Below are 17353 nucleotides of genomic sequence, written 5' to 3'. Positions count from 1 at the left end.
ACGACACACATCTCAGAAGAGGTGTTTCCTATTAAAGAGCTTTCAAGTTAGCCCCAAGCCCGATAAACCCCACCAGTTGGGACTATTACACACAACAAAACATCCCTGAACGATGTCTGGCCACTAGTTAGCGCTTAAGCGTCTCTTTACTTGTATTTATCAGGGCAGTGGGACTCCACTGCCCTGACAGAACCAGACTTTGGGTTTTCCAAGGCCCCCTTCTGAAGTTTTCACACAGGAACTGGTGAACTATTTACTTACTTTCCAGAGGTCAAATACCCAGGGATAAGGGAGGCAGAACAGTCCCAGCACTTCGCCCACCCAAGGAAGCCTCACAAGTTCAAACCCCATGCCTAGGCTGATAAGCCACACAATACAGACATTTGTTTGGAATGCAGCAAGATTTATATCTACGCTGTGCAGTATCTATTGCTTTTGTGAGGTAGGAATAATATTGAAATACATGTTCTGCAAACACAAGACAATTTGGGAGGCCTGTAGAAAAACAGGTAATGGAACACAGGTCTCTTCAAATCCAGCCAGACATCCCTTGCTCTAGTTTCCATCTCCGACGTTGAGGCTCTACTGTGTCACTTTGAATGTTTTACAAGGTAACATCTGGTCCTCAGGGCTGAACTGTTGCCCTGTAGCTGCACATTAACTCCTGTAACCACACTTGCCTGCTCTGCCTCCTTCTTATTACTGCCCTACCTAAAATGAAAAAAGTGCCAGCTTATATCCAAACAAATATATGATGACATACAGATTAGAACAGTGCTACACAGAATGGAGGATGCCAGGATCTGCATAAAAAAATGTATTTTATTAATAACACATAAATAAGCATATATAACCCTTAACACACATTTTTCAGGTAGCACCACAAAACCACCTTCCAGTAACTCCAGAAAAAAAAAAAAAAGATCCTGCTCAAGAGGCCAGCGCAAATGGGCATCACCTCCATGGTTTCAGGCAACATCAAGACCACCCAGGATTTCAGTACAATTTGGTACAGTTATTAGAGAGCGGATTTTCACCAGTCTAGCTCTTGCTGGTTCAATGCTATGCTGTTGAAGCCACAGATATACTGGTTGAACGGGTACACGATCCGATCAGTCCAAGGAAAACTTCAGACTATGTAATATGCTTGTTGCTGAACCACAGGCATGAGGATTTGCCCTTTGCATTTTTTAAATCAGGTGCTGATAATTCAATGCTCTGCTGTCTGCATGTCTTGATTAACATTTTGCACCACGCTTTCCACTCCAAACAGACTCTGTGGCAAATTAATGTTTTACTTCAGTTTATTAGAGCCTCTAAGAATCACTGAAGACATCTCAGAGAGAGTCACCACTTTGGCAGAAAAGCCAACAAGAGACAAAAATCAACTTAGAAAAATGTTGCCTTTCAAAAAGAGACTATGATGCCACTTCAACAGTGATGATTTCACACTTCCCGCTATCTTGATCTGTGCAGGTAACATGCAAGGACCCATCCCTAGATAAAAGAGAAAGGTATGTTTAGGACTATCTCAACACAACGCTTAGTATGTTACTGCATATTCCAGAGAGGATAAACAATAGTCTTCATGCAGACCAAAGGAAGAAAGATTAGCATCAAAATACCCAGGGAAGAACATGCTTCAACATTGATGAAATTGATTTATGAAATTAAGTTTAGTTTATTGAGTATTTAGATAGGCACTTCTTGCCCTCCACTAAAGCACGTATCTTCTGTACATATGGTGGAAGAGATTCAGGAACATGTCTAGATATTGTAGCTAAGTTTATTTAGTACAGGTTTGTAAATAGAATGTGCAGTAATATTCAAGATACTCATCTTGAGAACTCTGAGTAACAGCAACCAAGAGATAAGCACGTCTTCTCAAAGTATGAGAACTTGACTCTTTAAAAAGTAATAGTCTTTAAATACCAAGGATCTCCTTCAAGGAGGAAAACCTTAATTTTCAAAATCCAAGAATTAGAGACAATATTAAATCCTACTTCATCTAGACATACAACAGTCACGTGTAATATTTAGATAGAAATAGATGTGTCCTAGTGAACTTTCCCTACTATTTTTCATCTAAATATTACTAAAAACCCCTTTAAAATAATGCAGGTTTTCTGCACTCCACAGTTGCATATATAACCCCTAAGATGTTTTTCTTATCAATGCTAAGGGCAAATCTCTGTATAACTAACAAGGTATTTTAGGTGAAGTCTATTAATAGAACATTAATACACCTGATAGTCAACATAAGAAAATGAAGTACTGTCAACTCAAATAGCAAGTAGGGATTTGGTTCTTCAGCAACATCTAGACAACTTTCATATTATTTAAAAAAGCAATATGAACTTCAGGACAGTCCTCAGAAGACAAACATACTTTGACAACTTCGAATTCCACCTCCTGGTATCTTTATAAGCTATTTAGACTATTTCAAATGAGCCGAAGCACTCCTATTAAGACCTAAGAAAGAGAAATTTCTTCAATATCATGTCATCCCCATTCCCCACCCTGCCATAAGATACTTCCTGTTTTACCATAATAAACAGGTAATTCTGTAAAAAGTAGATTTATGAAGCCTGATTTCCTGTGGCATCGTTTCTCGTGCTCAACAACCCTGCCTCTGAAAGGATAGGGCCACAGGTTTTCATCACAAAATCACATACGAGAAGTCCTTCGTGGATTCCTTAGCAACCTACAAAGACAGGTTCTACTCGAGTTTTTCCTAAGAGTGTAAGCATTCAACAGAACTTCCTGACCCCTTCCACAGGAAATTTGAGATCCTGACTGCTCTCAAGCATGGTTAAACTGATCAACAGTTCAAAAGTTGCTAAAAATCATCTATACAACTGTATTAAGTTTTATTTCTTTAGGAATCAAACAATGAAAGCACGGAAGCTACTGCATAAAAAAAACACATTCCTACAGAATTTACCTCTGCTAGGACACAGCCCTGTAAGCAATGAAATGCTGAAATTTCCCAACACAAAATTCAACATTCTGTAAGAGGAGAAAAGACTGCTTGTCAGATGTGTGACATAGCAAGTTGAACAGCAGAACAATAAATATTTTGGGTACCTTTTCATAGTGAGTACAGTTAGTATATCATGTAGGCCATCCTCCTTTTTATCCAAATCCTGGAGTACAATCTATTTAAAAAAAAAAAGTTATAAAGTTCCCTAAATCCTTGCACAGCACTAACGGAAGTGACACAATAGCTAAGGTGTGCAATTCGTTCTGTTTAGCATCTCATACTAATAATTCAACACCAAAGCATGCCCTAGTGGACTTCATTCCTCTGTAGTGCAAACCTAAGCATTTTTAGCCATTTGCACTACTGTTTCAGTGGTTTTGTTTCAGGGTCTATCACTAAGATAGCTGGAGTACCTACAACTCCCACAGACTACAGCAAGAGCCGAGCGTGTTCCTTTACTGAGGATCAGTTCTGTAATTATTGGGTAACATCCTTCCCCCATCCCCTTAAAGATCTTTGGGCAGGACCAAGGTGGAATAACAGTTCTCTCAAGTACTCCATCCATTTCAGCCACACCTTCCACCTCCCCGATGCTTTAAGTGCGCTGAAGCCAAGGTAAGCACATCACCACTGTTTCAAACAAGCTGTGTTCTTTCAATAGGTTGACTCCCGAGTAATATCTTTGTATCGGGTGAGGATTTAATCACATCACCTTACCACCGTGAAAAATCAAGTGTGGTATTTAATACCAAGATCCCGTCCAATCTAGGAAGATCAAAAAGCAATCAACAGTACATACACTAGCTACATCGTTACCTCCAGCAGTTTCATTTCTAAAATGTCGGAGACCTGTGTACTACTGGAATGGCTGGTTATGATGTCTCATCCCAGGTGAGCTTACTACAGTAGTGCCAAATGGCAAACCCAGCCAGCCATTCAGAAATTCGAAAGGGAAGCTTCAATTCCTTTAAGAAGTGCTTCAATACTTCGTAACACATTTACAGAAGAATGCTTAAAGACCATTTCCAAAGAGATGCATGTCATTCTAACTTTGTAACAAGAAGTTTTGGTAGGCGTGGGATTGGTTTTGGTTTTTTTTTTTCCCCCAGATGCACTTGATTTCTAAGTGGTTGATATTAAAAGTGCATACAAATGTGCATATACTCACCTGTGCAAATTTACCTTCTTCATTCATGGGACTTTTCCCCAATGACTCGTATAGTTCAAGGCATACAGAAGAAGTATTTCCAGGAGCATGCAGGGTGTGCTGCCTTCGAGCTGGTAATGGTGTCCCTGATGGAAATAGCACTGTGAATTTGTCAGCCCCTGACTCGTCTACTCCCTTTAAAAAGAAAAAAAAAGTTCATGCCTTTCTCTAAGTACTTTAGTGAGCTGGAAGTGTTACAGCAGTGCTCCATGAGAAAAGAAATCCAAGATTCATTCTCTCTGCCACATTTACCATCACAGCAAGTAAAAAAAAAGACATTCCTATAAATAAATGAAAAAGTCCAGCTATTACAACACAAAGACACAATCTACCTCCCCTTAGAATCAAGCAGTTTTTCCTGTCAATTCTTTTGTCAATAAACCTGTCACCACTTCCTGCTGATCTATAGCCAATCTCTAGAACTAATAACAAAACAATAGTGTTTCTCTAACATCAATCATGCATGAGTAGTGCTGTATATTCATTGAGCAGTAACATTTTCTAAGTTAAATAATTTTAGCCTTACCTTAAGAAGAATATCTTTGGCGGAACACTCAATAAAGAGTGCTTCTTCTTCTAACAAAGGATTCTCTTTCCCTAGCAGAATTCCTGCCTCTATGGCTGCACCAATGGGAATAACTTCATCTGGAGGAATTGAATTCAGTAACTCCACAGTTGGGAAGATGTCTTTGATCAGCTGCTGTAGCTTTGGGATTCGAGCCGACCCACCACACAGAACTACCTGTAAAACACACCTTAATGATTTCAAATCTTTCTTCTGACAGATAAAACAGACAGGTCACAACCTGCAGTACAGAGCTGCAAACTGCTCTGGGATATTTTATCATCTGTAGTTGATGAAATAAAAATTGATGCCATCTTTGCTCAACTTCTGTTACTTTTGTATTTGAAATTCAAAGAAATAGCTTGCAAGTTTGAAACTGTATCTTGAAAAAGTGTTTCTTATAGTAAGCATCAGATAGATGAAGTAACATCTTAAAAATTGAGGAATTCGTCATGAAATAACATCAGGCTGGAAGGGACCTCCAGAGGTCCTCTAGTCCAACCTCTTGCCTAGAACAGGTCCAGTTACAACAGGCTGCTCAGGACCTTATCTCCATGGATATAGATTCTACAGACTCTGTGGGCCCTTGTTTCAGTGTTTGATCACCCTCAGACTACAGATTCTTTTCTTGGTATCTAAAATTTCTCCATGTTGTAACTTGTGCTGCTTGCCACTCACCCTTCCATCATGCACCTATAGGAAGGAGTAAGTCAGGTTTTGTCTCATGTATGCCTTCTTATTACGTAACTGTAGGCAGCACTAGTGTCCCCTGAGCCTTCTCTTCTTACAGGTGAGCAAACCCAGACTGGCTCCAGTAGGTCAGTGCCTTTCATCTCCTGTGAAGCCCAAAAACGGTGAGATTGTATCTGGACACTCTGTGCAAGCACCAAAGAGGGAAACACTTTCCTACACCCATGGCTACACCCTTGCTATTACAGCCCAGCATGCAATTGGCCTTCTTTGCTGCAGAGGCAGGCTGCTGACTGCTATTAAATTTACTGTCTATTAGAACCCTGTGCTGGTTTTGGCTGGGATAGAGTTAATTTTCTTCATAGTAGCTAGTATGGGGCTATGTTTTGGATTTGTGCTGGAAACAGTGTTGATAATACAGGGATGTTTTCGTTACTGCTGAGCAGTGCTTACACACAGTCAAGGCCTCATCTGCTTCTCACCCCACCCCACCAGCGAGCAGGCTGGGGGTGCACAAGGAGTTGGGAGGGGACACAGCCGGGACAGCTGACCCCAACTCACCAAAGGGATATCCCACACCATATGACGTCATGCTCAGCATATAAAGCTGGGGGAAGGAGGAGGAAGGGGGGGACGTTCGGAGTGATGGCGTTTGTCTTCCCAAGTCACCGTTACGCGTGATGGAGCCCTGCTTTCCTGGAGATGGCTGAACACCTGCCTGCCGATGGGAAGGAATGAATGAATTCCTTGTTTTGCTTTGCTTGTGTGCGCGGCTTTTGCTTTACCTATTAGACTGTCTTTATCTCAACCCACGAGTTTTCTCACTTGTACTCTTCCGATTCTCTCCCCCATCCCGCTGCAGGGGAAGTGAGCGAGTGGCTCTGTGGGGCTTAGTTGCCGGCTGGAGTTAAATCACAACAAACTCCCACGTCTTTTCCTGCAAAGCTGCTTTCTAGCAACCGCTAGCCTCTCCTGCTGCACAGTTTTATTCCGTCCCAGACTCTACATTTGCCTTTGTTGATCTTCATGATGTTCTTCTCCATTGGACTAGATGATCATTGTAGGTCCCTTCCAACAGAAATATTCTATTCCATTATATACATTTCTCTCACCTTTTTCAACCCCTCTGAATAGCAGCCTTGACCTACAGTGTCATTCATTGCTCCCCTCACTTTGGTACTGTCTGCAAACTTGCTGAGAGCACACACTACCCATACCTATGTTATTAATAGGGACATTAGATGGTATTAGCCCCAGCATCAATTCCTGAGGGATGTCACTGACAACTAGCTGTCACTTACTGATCTTGTGCAAGAAAAAACCCGTAAAACCCTTCTCTTATTACAGTGACTTTGTTGAGATCAACCAGATCTGGAAACAAGGCTAATTCCCACTTTTCTTCACATAAAACATAACTTAAGAGTTGTAAATTAGGTTAATTTATTATTAAAGTTCCTCCCCCCCACACAAAGCATTAAGGCCTGAGAGGACAGCACATTGGGCCACTTAAAAAATACTGCTACCAGAAAACAAAAGATGGTCTCTGAACAATGGCCTAGGATACTTCATTATCCTACCAGTAAAACTCAGGTGTGACACAGCAAACACTAATCAAGAGTCTGAAATAGCCTCAGTTATCATTAAAAGCGCCAGCTAACTTTTGCTGCAGAAGTTATGTGCCAATTCTGCCAGCGATAAATACAGCACTATTTGCCACACACTGGTGCACAGGGCTTGAGATGAAGTTACGCTCTTATATCAAAGCAAAAAAGACATTTGAATGAAACTAGTAATGTTTCCTACTTTAGTTACCATCTTTGGCATTAAAACACTCTATGGTTTGGCACCTAACATGTTCCTAAGTTTTTTAAGCTAACAAGAACGAACACAGGCACCAAGCAGACACTAAGTGATTTGTTCAACTCGTAAGACAAAAAAAGTCAGAACTCGGGCTTTCTGCAGAAGCGTCAGCAAACCCCACCCAAAGCTCGGTGAAGGCAGAAGAAAGTCTATGTACAAAACTTAAAGAAGGTGGTACTCAGCTCTACCAAGAGTTACGCAAACACACCAAATGGAGATAAATCCACTACCATTTACTCAATATGCAGCAGCAAAAACACATTGCTGACTCTACCTTATACTTAACTTCAAGTAACTGAAATCAAAGACAGGAGTTCTAAAGAGCTTGAGTCAACATACTTTGTTGGATCTGAGCCAAAAAATGCTTAAACACATCATGAAATAATCTCAGTCTGCAAGGAAAACAGGCCCCATAAATATTCTTCTTGTCGAGTTATAAAGCATACTACAGACAAACGATTTCTATTGTTACCTTATTAATATCATCTGCTGTAAATCCAACTTGCTGTAAGAGCTTTTTAATTGCTTCTACACATTTACTAAAAAGTGAAGAACAGATAAGTTCAAACCTGGCCCTAGAAGAAAAAGAAGAAAAATAAAATTCAAGAAGCGTCATCTCATCCATTAGAGACAAACACCTAAAACTGAAGAACAATCATTTTTAGAATATACTTTGGTTCTCTAGCTATACCTGGTATGAAGGGATTTAAAAAAAAAAAAAACAAAAACACCCCCTTATTTCCCAATTATTAATCTCAAAGAAGTGATTTTTTTGTTGTTGTTGTGAAAATATCTGTGCTATTGATTCCACCATTAACACCTACGTGGAATGCACATTCATTCTTCTTCAGTGTACTCTAGACAAAAAACAGTATTGTTGTCTTGACTCATATGTGAAAAAAAGCAGCAAAAATCCTAGAACTGCTTCATCATCTTTAAAATGGAGACACAACAACTCAAATGTGCCTCCTGAATTTTCAGAGACAAATCAAGCTGTGTCCTGATTCGCATGCAGGGAGTAGGTACGCAAGCAAATTGAAAAACAAACTTGTGCTTGCTTCGGGCTCTTTCAAGCCTGAAGAGAAGTTTTACTCTGTACGAATACAGCAAGTCAAATTCTCCAACACTAGTCCACAGGACTAGCATCCTTATCCAAAACTGAGCCAAACAAGTTATGCAGCATTGCTTCTCACACTTGCGAACATACTGTGCCTTGTTTTACCAGATCCAGCTGCTGCAGCAGACCAGATCCAACTGCTGCAGCAGTGGATGCACAGTTCTGGAACTGAAAAGTCTAAAGCTGCTGCTGACTGGAAGAGCAATCAAAATTAGCTAAACACCTCAACAAGGGATCACACCAAGAGAGAAAAGACTTAGAGTAGGACACAGCAGTATGAACAAAAAGACAGAAAACATCTTTCTACTCCAGCTGTCAAATAGAGGCAACATCAAGACTTCCATGACTCGAGGCCGCACCTCGAATACTGTGTTCAGTTTTGGGCCACTCACTACAAGGACGTCGAGGTGCTGGAGCGTGTCCAGAGAAGGGCAACGAAGCTGGTGAAGGGTCTGGAGAACAAGTCTTATGAGGAGAGGCTGAGGGAACTGGGACTGTTTAGCCTGCAGAAAAGGAGGCTGAGGGGAGACCTCATCGCTCTCTACAACTACCTGAAAGGAGGTTGTAGCGAGGTGGGTGTCGGTCTCCTTTCCCAAGTAACAAGCGATAGGACGAGAGGAAATGGCCTCAAGTTGTGCCAGGGGAGGTTTAGATTGGATGTAAGGAAAAATTTCTTTACTGGAAGAGTGGTTAAACATTGGAACAGGCTGCCCAGGGAAGTGGTGGAGTCCCCATCCCTGGAGGTATTTAAAAGACGAGTAGATGAGGCGCTTAGGGACATGGTTTAGTGGGTGGTGGTGTTGGGTCGACGGTTGGACTCTATGATCTTAGAGGTCTTTTCCAACCTCAATGATTCTATGATTCTATGACTCCTATCATTCTGGAGCTCACTTAGATGAGAGAGTCCAAAAGTCGTCTTTTTTTAAGGAAAAACCAGCAACAAAAACAACAATAAGGGGAAATGCCCTCCCACCTTGAGTAATTACAGTATCTATTCCCCTTTCATCAACAACCAGACTCCAAAGAGCGGGGTCTCCCTGTGCCTTTTCGCACTTCATTTTCTAACCATTAGGGCAACACTGTTAGGGTTGTAGCACTAACTACTACAGATCGCATCATAACAGAACCATCAATATGAAACAAAGCTGAAAGCAAGCAAGTTGGTCTTCCATCCTACTTCCGTTTCTAAAATTAATGCCACCAAAAAAAAAAAAAAAATCCAAAGCTTATTGAACATCCTAAATACCACCTAGAAATATTTCAAGCACGGTTTTATATAAAAGCAGTAGCTTCAAGATTTGCTTTACCTGGACACATTACAATCAAAATCCAATCCATCATACAATGAGTCTACAAAACAGTTTGCACTTCCCAGGGTTGATAACGAGTGCTTTGCAACATCAGCGCTGTTCATTAACTTCATCATGGCTCTGGGATTTCCCCTAATATCATGTTTACAAGACCTACATTTAAGAACAGATATCAGTTTAGAAAGGCAGGCATTTGAGTGATAACACTAATATTCTGAAAGGAAAAACAGGTTAAAGCTATTGAACTTTTTTTCTGTAGACATTTTAGCATTATCTACAATGCCACTATTGAAAGCTTGCGAAGAATAAAAGTGTCTATTTCAACTTCAACTAAAGAACGCTGTGTAGAGGCACCCTGAACTCGGTCATTAGTGTTTTATCATACAGATTTAAGTCTTCCTGAACAGTTTCTCAGCTGAACACATCTTGTAAGTGACTGCAAGGAACAGCAAGAAAAGGCCTGCAAGTTAACTAATTTTAACCACAGATTAAGAAGAAATAGAACACCAAACATTACATAGGTCAACAGAATAGTATGTTTCATCCAAAAAGTCTCCTCCTGTGATAGTACGCAACTGACCACCTTAAGATCACTAGAGCTGATGGTAATGCATTTGTTCATCACAGGATGACGTGCTATATAGACTTCAACCTGATGATCCAAGCCCCGCCACAGTCCTTCATGCCAACAAGACAAACAAACAAAACCCACAGAGGTGAACTCCCTGCCACCCCAAAAGCTTGTGACTGAACAGATGTAAGCAGCCTGTAGTCACATACATCACTCAAAACACAGAACAGTTCATAGCTGAGCCCTTAATAGTTCAACACCGACTTTGGGCAACATCTACCCAAAACCAAGTATTTCCCAGCCTTCCTCCTTGGCCCCCAACAACTGACTGTTCCTTTAATATCTTTGAGCCATTTCACTTGCAGACAGTCTGCTAGATCTGACAACCTAATATGAATTTTTTTCTTTTTGAGAGCAAGCATCAGATAACGAAGTTCCTGTCCTAACAGCAACACGCTTGGAATTCAAAACCTACCTCTGAAATTCAGAAGCTAAGTGTTGTGCTAGAGCTTCTGTGAAGCAAACTCCACCAATGCTATCGTCTGTGTTTGTAGCAAGCACACGATATATTCCACTGTTTACTTCTATGACTGTGATAGAAAGCGATGTTCCACCAAGTTTATAAACCAACACATTGCTGCCATGGTTTAAAAAAAGAAAAGAAAAAAAAGAAAAGAAAGAAAGTAATATTAATAAGCCATCTAAAACTATGTTTACTTTGACACACTGTCTAAAAAGATGACCACCATATAATGTATTGCAGGTTTTAATCAGTTTTGTCAAGAGAATTTGATTTGGGGTGTTTGTATTTAATGCGTCTTAGTACTACTGTCCACTTGACAATGTTCTCTAAAGAACAAAATTAGTCTATTTCATACAGTGAGAGTAGCCAACGTTTTTCCTACAACACAATTGAGAATTGAACATTACATTCAAGATTATAGGCAAGAATTGTATGAGAAGGGTAAAAAATATCAACCAAGAAGAAAAAAAGACAAGACATCTGTTTGCATTGACAGCAGTCTTTGCTATTTTGAAAATCTTGTGAATTATTTGAATATTCGTAAGGGAAACCCAATGTACGTACTGAACCCAGGAACTCGGCTTTAGTTCTACCACATGTAAAATGACCCCATCTCCCACAATTAAAAACCAGCTATGCCAAAATCTGTTTAAGAAGGGATGCATTTTTCTTCAAGCCAATCAGCTCATTAAAGAGCAAGACAGAATCTGGGCACAAATCTTTAAAGACAATTCTAAAAAAATAAAAACCAGAACAAAGAGATTTAAAATACTACGGATTTACGATGTCTAAATTGTTACTGGCTTTATTGAGAGAAAAAAGAAGAACAAGCCTCAAATCATTAATTTTGTATTGACTGCTAAGGCAACTCATCACTCCCTCATTTAAGATTTCTCAGGATTTAAGCACAGCAGCTTAAAATTAAGAAGTGAAATATTAGGATTTTACCTTTTCCCAGTGGGTGAATCTTGGCCAATTCCATAAGCCAGGAGAGCTGCAGATGGTTCATGAATTAATCTCATAACATTAAATCCAGCAGCTGCAGCTGCTTCCCTGTGATAAGGCATAACAGCATTTCATTTTACTTTCATGACTTCACTATAGTCACGCATGCTAGTAAGATTTCATCTGAACTACATATGTCACCAACTCAGAAGTTGGTTACAGCATGGTATTAATAAAGCGAAGTGACTGGAAAAGAAAGATATCAGGAAGTTCAGTTGCTACTGTGTTGTTCTGGTAGTTGGATCTGCTGTGTGCTTATTGTCAAAGAAAACACTGATGTATCAGTCTATATACCCCATAAAAACCAGCAAAACCCCCCTCAACTGCAAGATGAAAAACCCCACCCTCAGTCAAACTTGCTAACTTATCTTCAGATTTGGTATTAAAAGTTCTTGGCACATTATTTCAACAGATATCATGCTAGGAAAATTGCTTTTACTTCCAAACCAAGTTATCGCACCTCACTTCTAACAATTCTTCACAGAAAGGCTGCATCAAAGGCCAATCGTATCCTGGGCTGTATCACAAGCAGCGTGGCCAGCAGGTCGAGGGAGGGGATTCTGCCCCTCTACTCTGCCCTGGTGAGACCCCACTGGGAGTACTGCGTCCAGCTCTGGAGCCCTCAGCATAAGAAAGACATGGACCTGTTGGTCCAGAGGAGGGCCACAAAAATGGTCAGGGGGATGGAACACGTCTCCTCTGAAGAAAGGCTGAGAGAGTTGGGGTTGTTCAGCCTGGAGAAGAGAAGGCTCTGGGGGAACCTTCTCGCAGGCTATCAGTACTTAAAGGGGGTTTATAAAAGAGATGGCAGCAGACTTTTTAGCAGGGCCTGTTGCGACAGGACAAGGGGGAATGGCTTTAAACTAAAGGGGGGTAGATTTAGACTAGCTATAAGGAAGACATTTTTTTACGCTGAGTGTGGTGAAACACTGGCACAGGTTGCCCAGAGAGGTGGTGGCTGCCCCATCCCTGGAAACAGGTTGGACGGGGCTCTGAGCAACCTGATCGAGTTGAAGATGTCCCCGCTCATAGCAGGGGCGTTGGACTAGATGACCTTTAGAGGTCCCTTCCAACCCAAACTATTCTATGATTATATGTTTTCTTGAAACTTCAGTAACCCTGGGACTGCCCTGCAAGTAGTTTCCTCCACTTTGAAGTTATTTTGAAACTTGCATGTCAAAGCAATAGAGTATTTCATCACACATACTGCAAATACCCAGCTCACTAATGTTTTATGACCAACTTTAAGTGTGCTTTAAGTATTTCATGACAGTTCAACATAATGGCTTCTACATACCAGAAAATAGAAATAGATGCTGCCACTTACGCACAGCTTTAAGTCTATTTACGTTTTCATATGGAAGAACTTTTACAGCTACACTTCCAAGCAGAACTTCCAAGCAGAATACTGGTGTGTATTCCGTATCTGCTCTCTGATAGAACAATCATCAGTAAAGTCATGTAACGCCATTTGGTTTGGTGAGTGTTGTTGTATGAGGGGATGGGAAATTATGGAAGAGGGCTGACAAACTATTTGCATTTCAAAGCAGACACTGAAGATCCACTAGAAATAACACATCTGAAATGACATTCTATCCTTGATGATACCAAAATTCCCTCTCACTTCAGTTGATTCAGAATTTCATTTTGGTTACAACAGTGAATTCCATGAAAAGTTTCTAAAGTCAGGATTTTTATCTCCTACTTTCACATTTTCCCAATTCAAATAGTATCCCAGTGTCTTGACTGATAGTCGCAAGCTGAAGTCCAGCAGAATTCCCATTGCTGATCTGCCAGCCGGTCTGCTTTAGGCATGTTAAATAACAGAAAAATCTTAATCCTCTTACCCAAGGGCATTTTTCTGATTCTCTCCAAAATCAAATGGTACAGTGATAACAACGTCATTTACATCTGAACCCAATGCAGACTGAGCAGTTTCTGTTTATAAACATAGGCAGAACATGTTGATTAAAAGCAAAAAAAAACAATATATCACATCTTAAATATGAGGACAGCTTAAAAAACTAAAATATGTTATGTTTTTACTTATTATATACCTTTCATTTTACTGAAAATTAGTTTTGCCACATCTTCTGGGTTAATAAATTTATTATCTATTTCATATTGAAGTTTTCCATTCTTCTCAATTATCTGTAAGCAAAACCAACATACCTTTGTTAGATACGTAATTTGGTTATTAACAAAAAGTAACGTTCAATTTAGTTTCTGTTCAAAGTAAAAACCATTGGACTGTGTAAATATTCTGTTAGTTACAAGAGAATAAATGCTTCCAAGATGCTTATCAGAGATCACAAACCCCCCCCTTGTATTATCCAACAGACATGACAGTGACATTCATATGGACTTAAAGACTCCAGACTTTTTTTCTATTAGAAGTTTTCCTTTGTACAAAAGCAACATTTAGAACAAAAGTACTTGCCTGCTTACATTCCATAAGAAAAAAGATCAACTATCTACATAAGCCTGTCAATACAAACAGTCAAAAAACAGAGAAAAACTCATTGCTTCTTTAGGAATATGTTTTCCAGGATAATATTTCTCGTTTTGCAAAAAGGTGTCTAGTAACAAGCACAGTATTATTCAAATTAAATACTGAGATTAAATCAAGTGGTTAAGCATTTTTATCACCAGATGCTGTAACCTGAGCATCTCTACCAGTGTTAAGAAACACCACAACGCTATTGCCCAAATATATTAAGAATCATCCCTTTTGAGAATGGCCAAGAGATTTATATAATTTTTCTGTTGGACTATATTATGATGGCAGATCTCAGAACACGGTGAAGTTCTCTACTTTATAAAAAGAGAAACATTCTACACAGCAGCAAATGGACATCATATAATGAGAGCTGATCACTACAGAACACAAACATGGTGTGGCACAAACAATGCCAAGAACAGTATAAAATGATACAAGTTATTCTGAGAACAACAAAAAAAATAGATCATACTCACTGAACATTTGCTTTCTGCAATATATTTCTCTGCCTGTGGGTCACTAGAGCTGTCCAGACAAATTCAAAATAACAAAATAAATTATATGCTCAAGGGTAATTGCATAAATTCATCTTGCTGATATTCCTTATAACAACAACAGCACATGAAGCTATACTTCAACCAAAGTTCCTGTTTCCACTCTACGGATACATTTATACAGGAGAAGAAAAGCCAACAGTTGTAACTGCTGGCATCTTTCAATCCCCTTTCCCCAAATTAATGACAGAAAAAATAGCTACTAGTTAGTGAAAAAGGGAAAACAAAAGCCAACACATTGTTTTAACCTGCTATCCCCAATAATCATTATAAACGATTTTAGTGGCACTTTTGTTGCATTGACTGAAGTAATGCGAGAGCAATAAGCTGACTATCCTTAATCCTCCACTAACGACGTACAGTTATGCATCTCAAAAGTGCCGAGAAATACATCAGAAGAGACATCAACTTGTCAACTCCTTTCAGTGAAAGGGCTGTAACACACAGCTAGGTTATCACGGAAAAGTTTTGTCACACCTCTGATGTTAGACCTAAACCAGCAAGTTTAGTTCTAGTATCGCTGTAACTGCCAGTGCAAACCGTCACAGCTCCACTAACTGAAGGATCACAACAGGCATTACATCAGTGCGTTTCTTGACTGTAATAAAAGGCAATACAAAGTTTCATGCAACTAAAACCACAGTGGATATTAGCCACAGGAAAACACCCAGGTAACAACAAGATGTTTTAGTTAAAAAACTTAAGTATATGTCAAAAGCATATATGCAACTTGTTAATAAATTTCACAATTTGATTTCACAAATTCAGATAAAAAATACTACGCATCTCTTTACTCCTGGAATGAAATGTAGAACAAGAAGTTCATAATATAAGGAATTTTTAAGATCTGACATACCCTCCTGTCAATGCCAGGTTAACTTAACTACTATCACACTAGATTAAAATGCCTCCAATGTCAGCACTGACCAGCTTTACTGGGGAAAACTGAACTTCTCACCTTCCCTTTCACACCTGTTCTCTTACCTTCGCCCAAGGATCTGCTTTACTTTCACTACAGTGTTTGAAATATTTCTTATCCTACTTTGCTTTGCAGCTAAGCCAACAACCTGAATGAAAAACAAAGGGGGGGAAAAAAAAAAGTGAGCAACGGGCAGAGCTCCCCCCTCTCCAGACCACCACCACAGAAGGGAAGCCTCACCTCCTCGCTTTCCGAGAAAGCGACGACGGCAGGAGTGACCCTGTCCCCGGCGTCGTTGGCGACCACGTCGGCGCGGCCATCCTGCGGACAGAGGCACCACCCGTGAGCCGCCCCTCGGGGCGCCCCGCGCCCCGTCAGGGCTTTACTCGCCGCGTGATCCCGCAGCGCCGACCGCGGCCCACCCGCTCCTCCCGGCAAGGACTCCCGAGCGGCCGCGGCGCCTCCGGACCGCCCCGGACGCGGCGGGCGGAGCAGCGCCTCAGCCCCTCACCTTATAGACGGCGGCGCAGGCACAGGTGGCACCGAGGTGAACGCCGATGGCCGCCATGAGCCCCTCCCGCCCCACGCGCGCCCGCCGCCCCACAACGCACCGCGCGCCCCCCGCTCCCAACCAATCCCGCTCCCCTCTTCTCCCCGGCCGCCAATCAAAGCCCGCGCCGCGCTCGCTCGCAAACCAATCACGGAGAGGTACACTTGGTAGTGCCGTCATCGGCGAAGCAGCCAATGAAAAAAATTGAGAGAGGGACGTCATGACGCATGGCAACGGGGCAGAGTCCGTGCGCGAGGCGCGGGCGGCTGGGCGGTAAGCGGCCGCTGAGGGGAGTTCGCCGGGCGGAGCGCTGGGCCTGCGCGGGCTCGGGTTCGTTTCACCCCAGAAGACCCGGCCACTGCGAAAACAGAGGTTAAAATGGAGAAAGGCAAACGAAGCTATTTCATGCATGTGCTGGGGCGTGTGTGTTGTATGTCAGTGGCTTCTCTCATGGTTTAATTGCAGGCAGTGAAGCACATGGAGAAGGTGTAAATATTTTTTTTTATCCAAGTGCTGTAGTTATTAGTGGAGCAGTCAAGCTGAAGCGCTGATTTTGCAGAATCTAACCTGGCCTGACCGATGTCTGAAAGCAAAGCTCAGTGTCTCGTTATGTTGTGCTTCTATTGGAGAAATCCATCTTGGTGTTACCACAAGGGGGGAAAAAAAAGCGATTTCTAATCAGTCCTGGGGGAATTTAACATCATTCACACAGAATTCACTTTGTCTTGGCCAGAGCCATTGCTGTGCTGAAGGCTCCTCAGATTTCTTGTGGGCCTGTAGTGGGTGCAGCAAAGTTCTGTGTGCCTTAATGGGGAGCAGGTCACGTCGTATATGTGGCCTCTCACTGTAAAGATGGCAGCACTTGTGTAGGTTTGGGTGCTCATTTGCCTCTCATTTCCATAGGGAGTCTAAATGCCATGCAGTACCATCTCACTGCATCATTCAGAAGTAAAGATTGTTCTTATCCTCGCTTTATATATGATATGCTGAAGGGTTAAA

The 17353-nt window shown here is 41.2% G+C and overlaps 1 protein-coding gene across 1 annotated transcript; it reads right to left on the bottom strand.

Moving 5' to 3' along the window:
- Positions 1 to 809: 809 nt before the first annotated feature.
- On the bottom strand, positions 810 to 16372 carry HSPA14 (heat shock protein family A (Hsp70) member 14). Its single transcript, XM_076356861.1, has 14 exons — positions 16316 to 16372; positions 16045 to 16125; positions 15870 to 15952; positions 14808 to 14856; positions 13889 to 13982; positions 13679 to 13769; positions 11775 to 11879; positions 10779 to 10940; positions 9730 to 9885; positions 7778 to 7880; positions 4717 to 4932; positions 4152 to 4325; positions 3088 to 3158; positions 810 to 1497 (listed from the first exon to the last, which is right to left on the bottom strand). Exons 1-14 carry the CDS (start codon positions 16370 to 16372, stop codon positions 1419 to 1421), a joined length of 1521 nt encoding a protein of 506 aa, XP_076212976.1. The 3' UTR covers positions 810 to 1418.
- Between the last annotated feature and the right edge of the window lie 981 nt (positions 16373 to 17353).

The sequence above is a fragment of the Aptenodytes patagonicus genome, chromosome 1 (genome assembly GCF_965638725.1).
Source record: "Aptenodytes patagonicus chromosome 1, bAptPat1.pri.cur, whole genome shotgun sequence".
NCBI classification, from domain to species: domain Eukaryota; kingdom Metazoa; phylum Chordata; class Aves; order Sphenisciformes; family Spheniscidae; genus Aptenodytes; species Aptenodytes patagonicus.
This window is presented reverse-complemented; position numbering and strand designations above follow the sequence as displayed.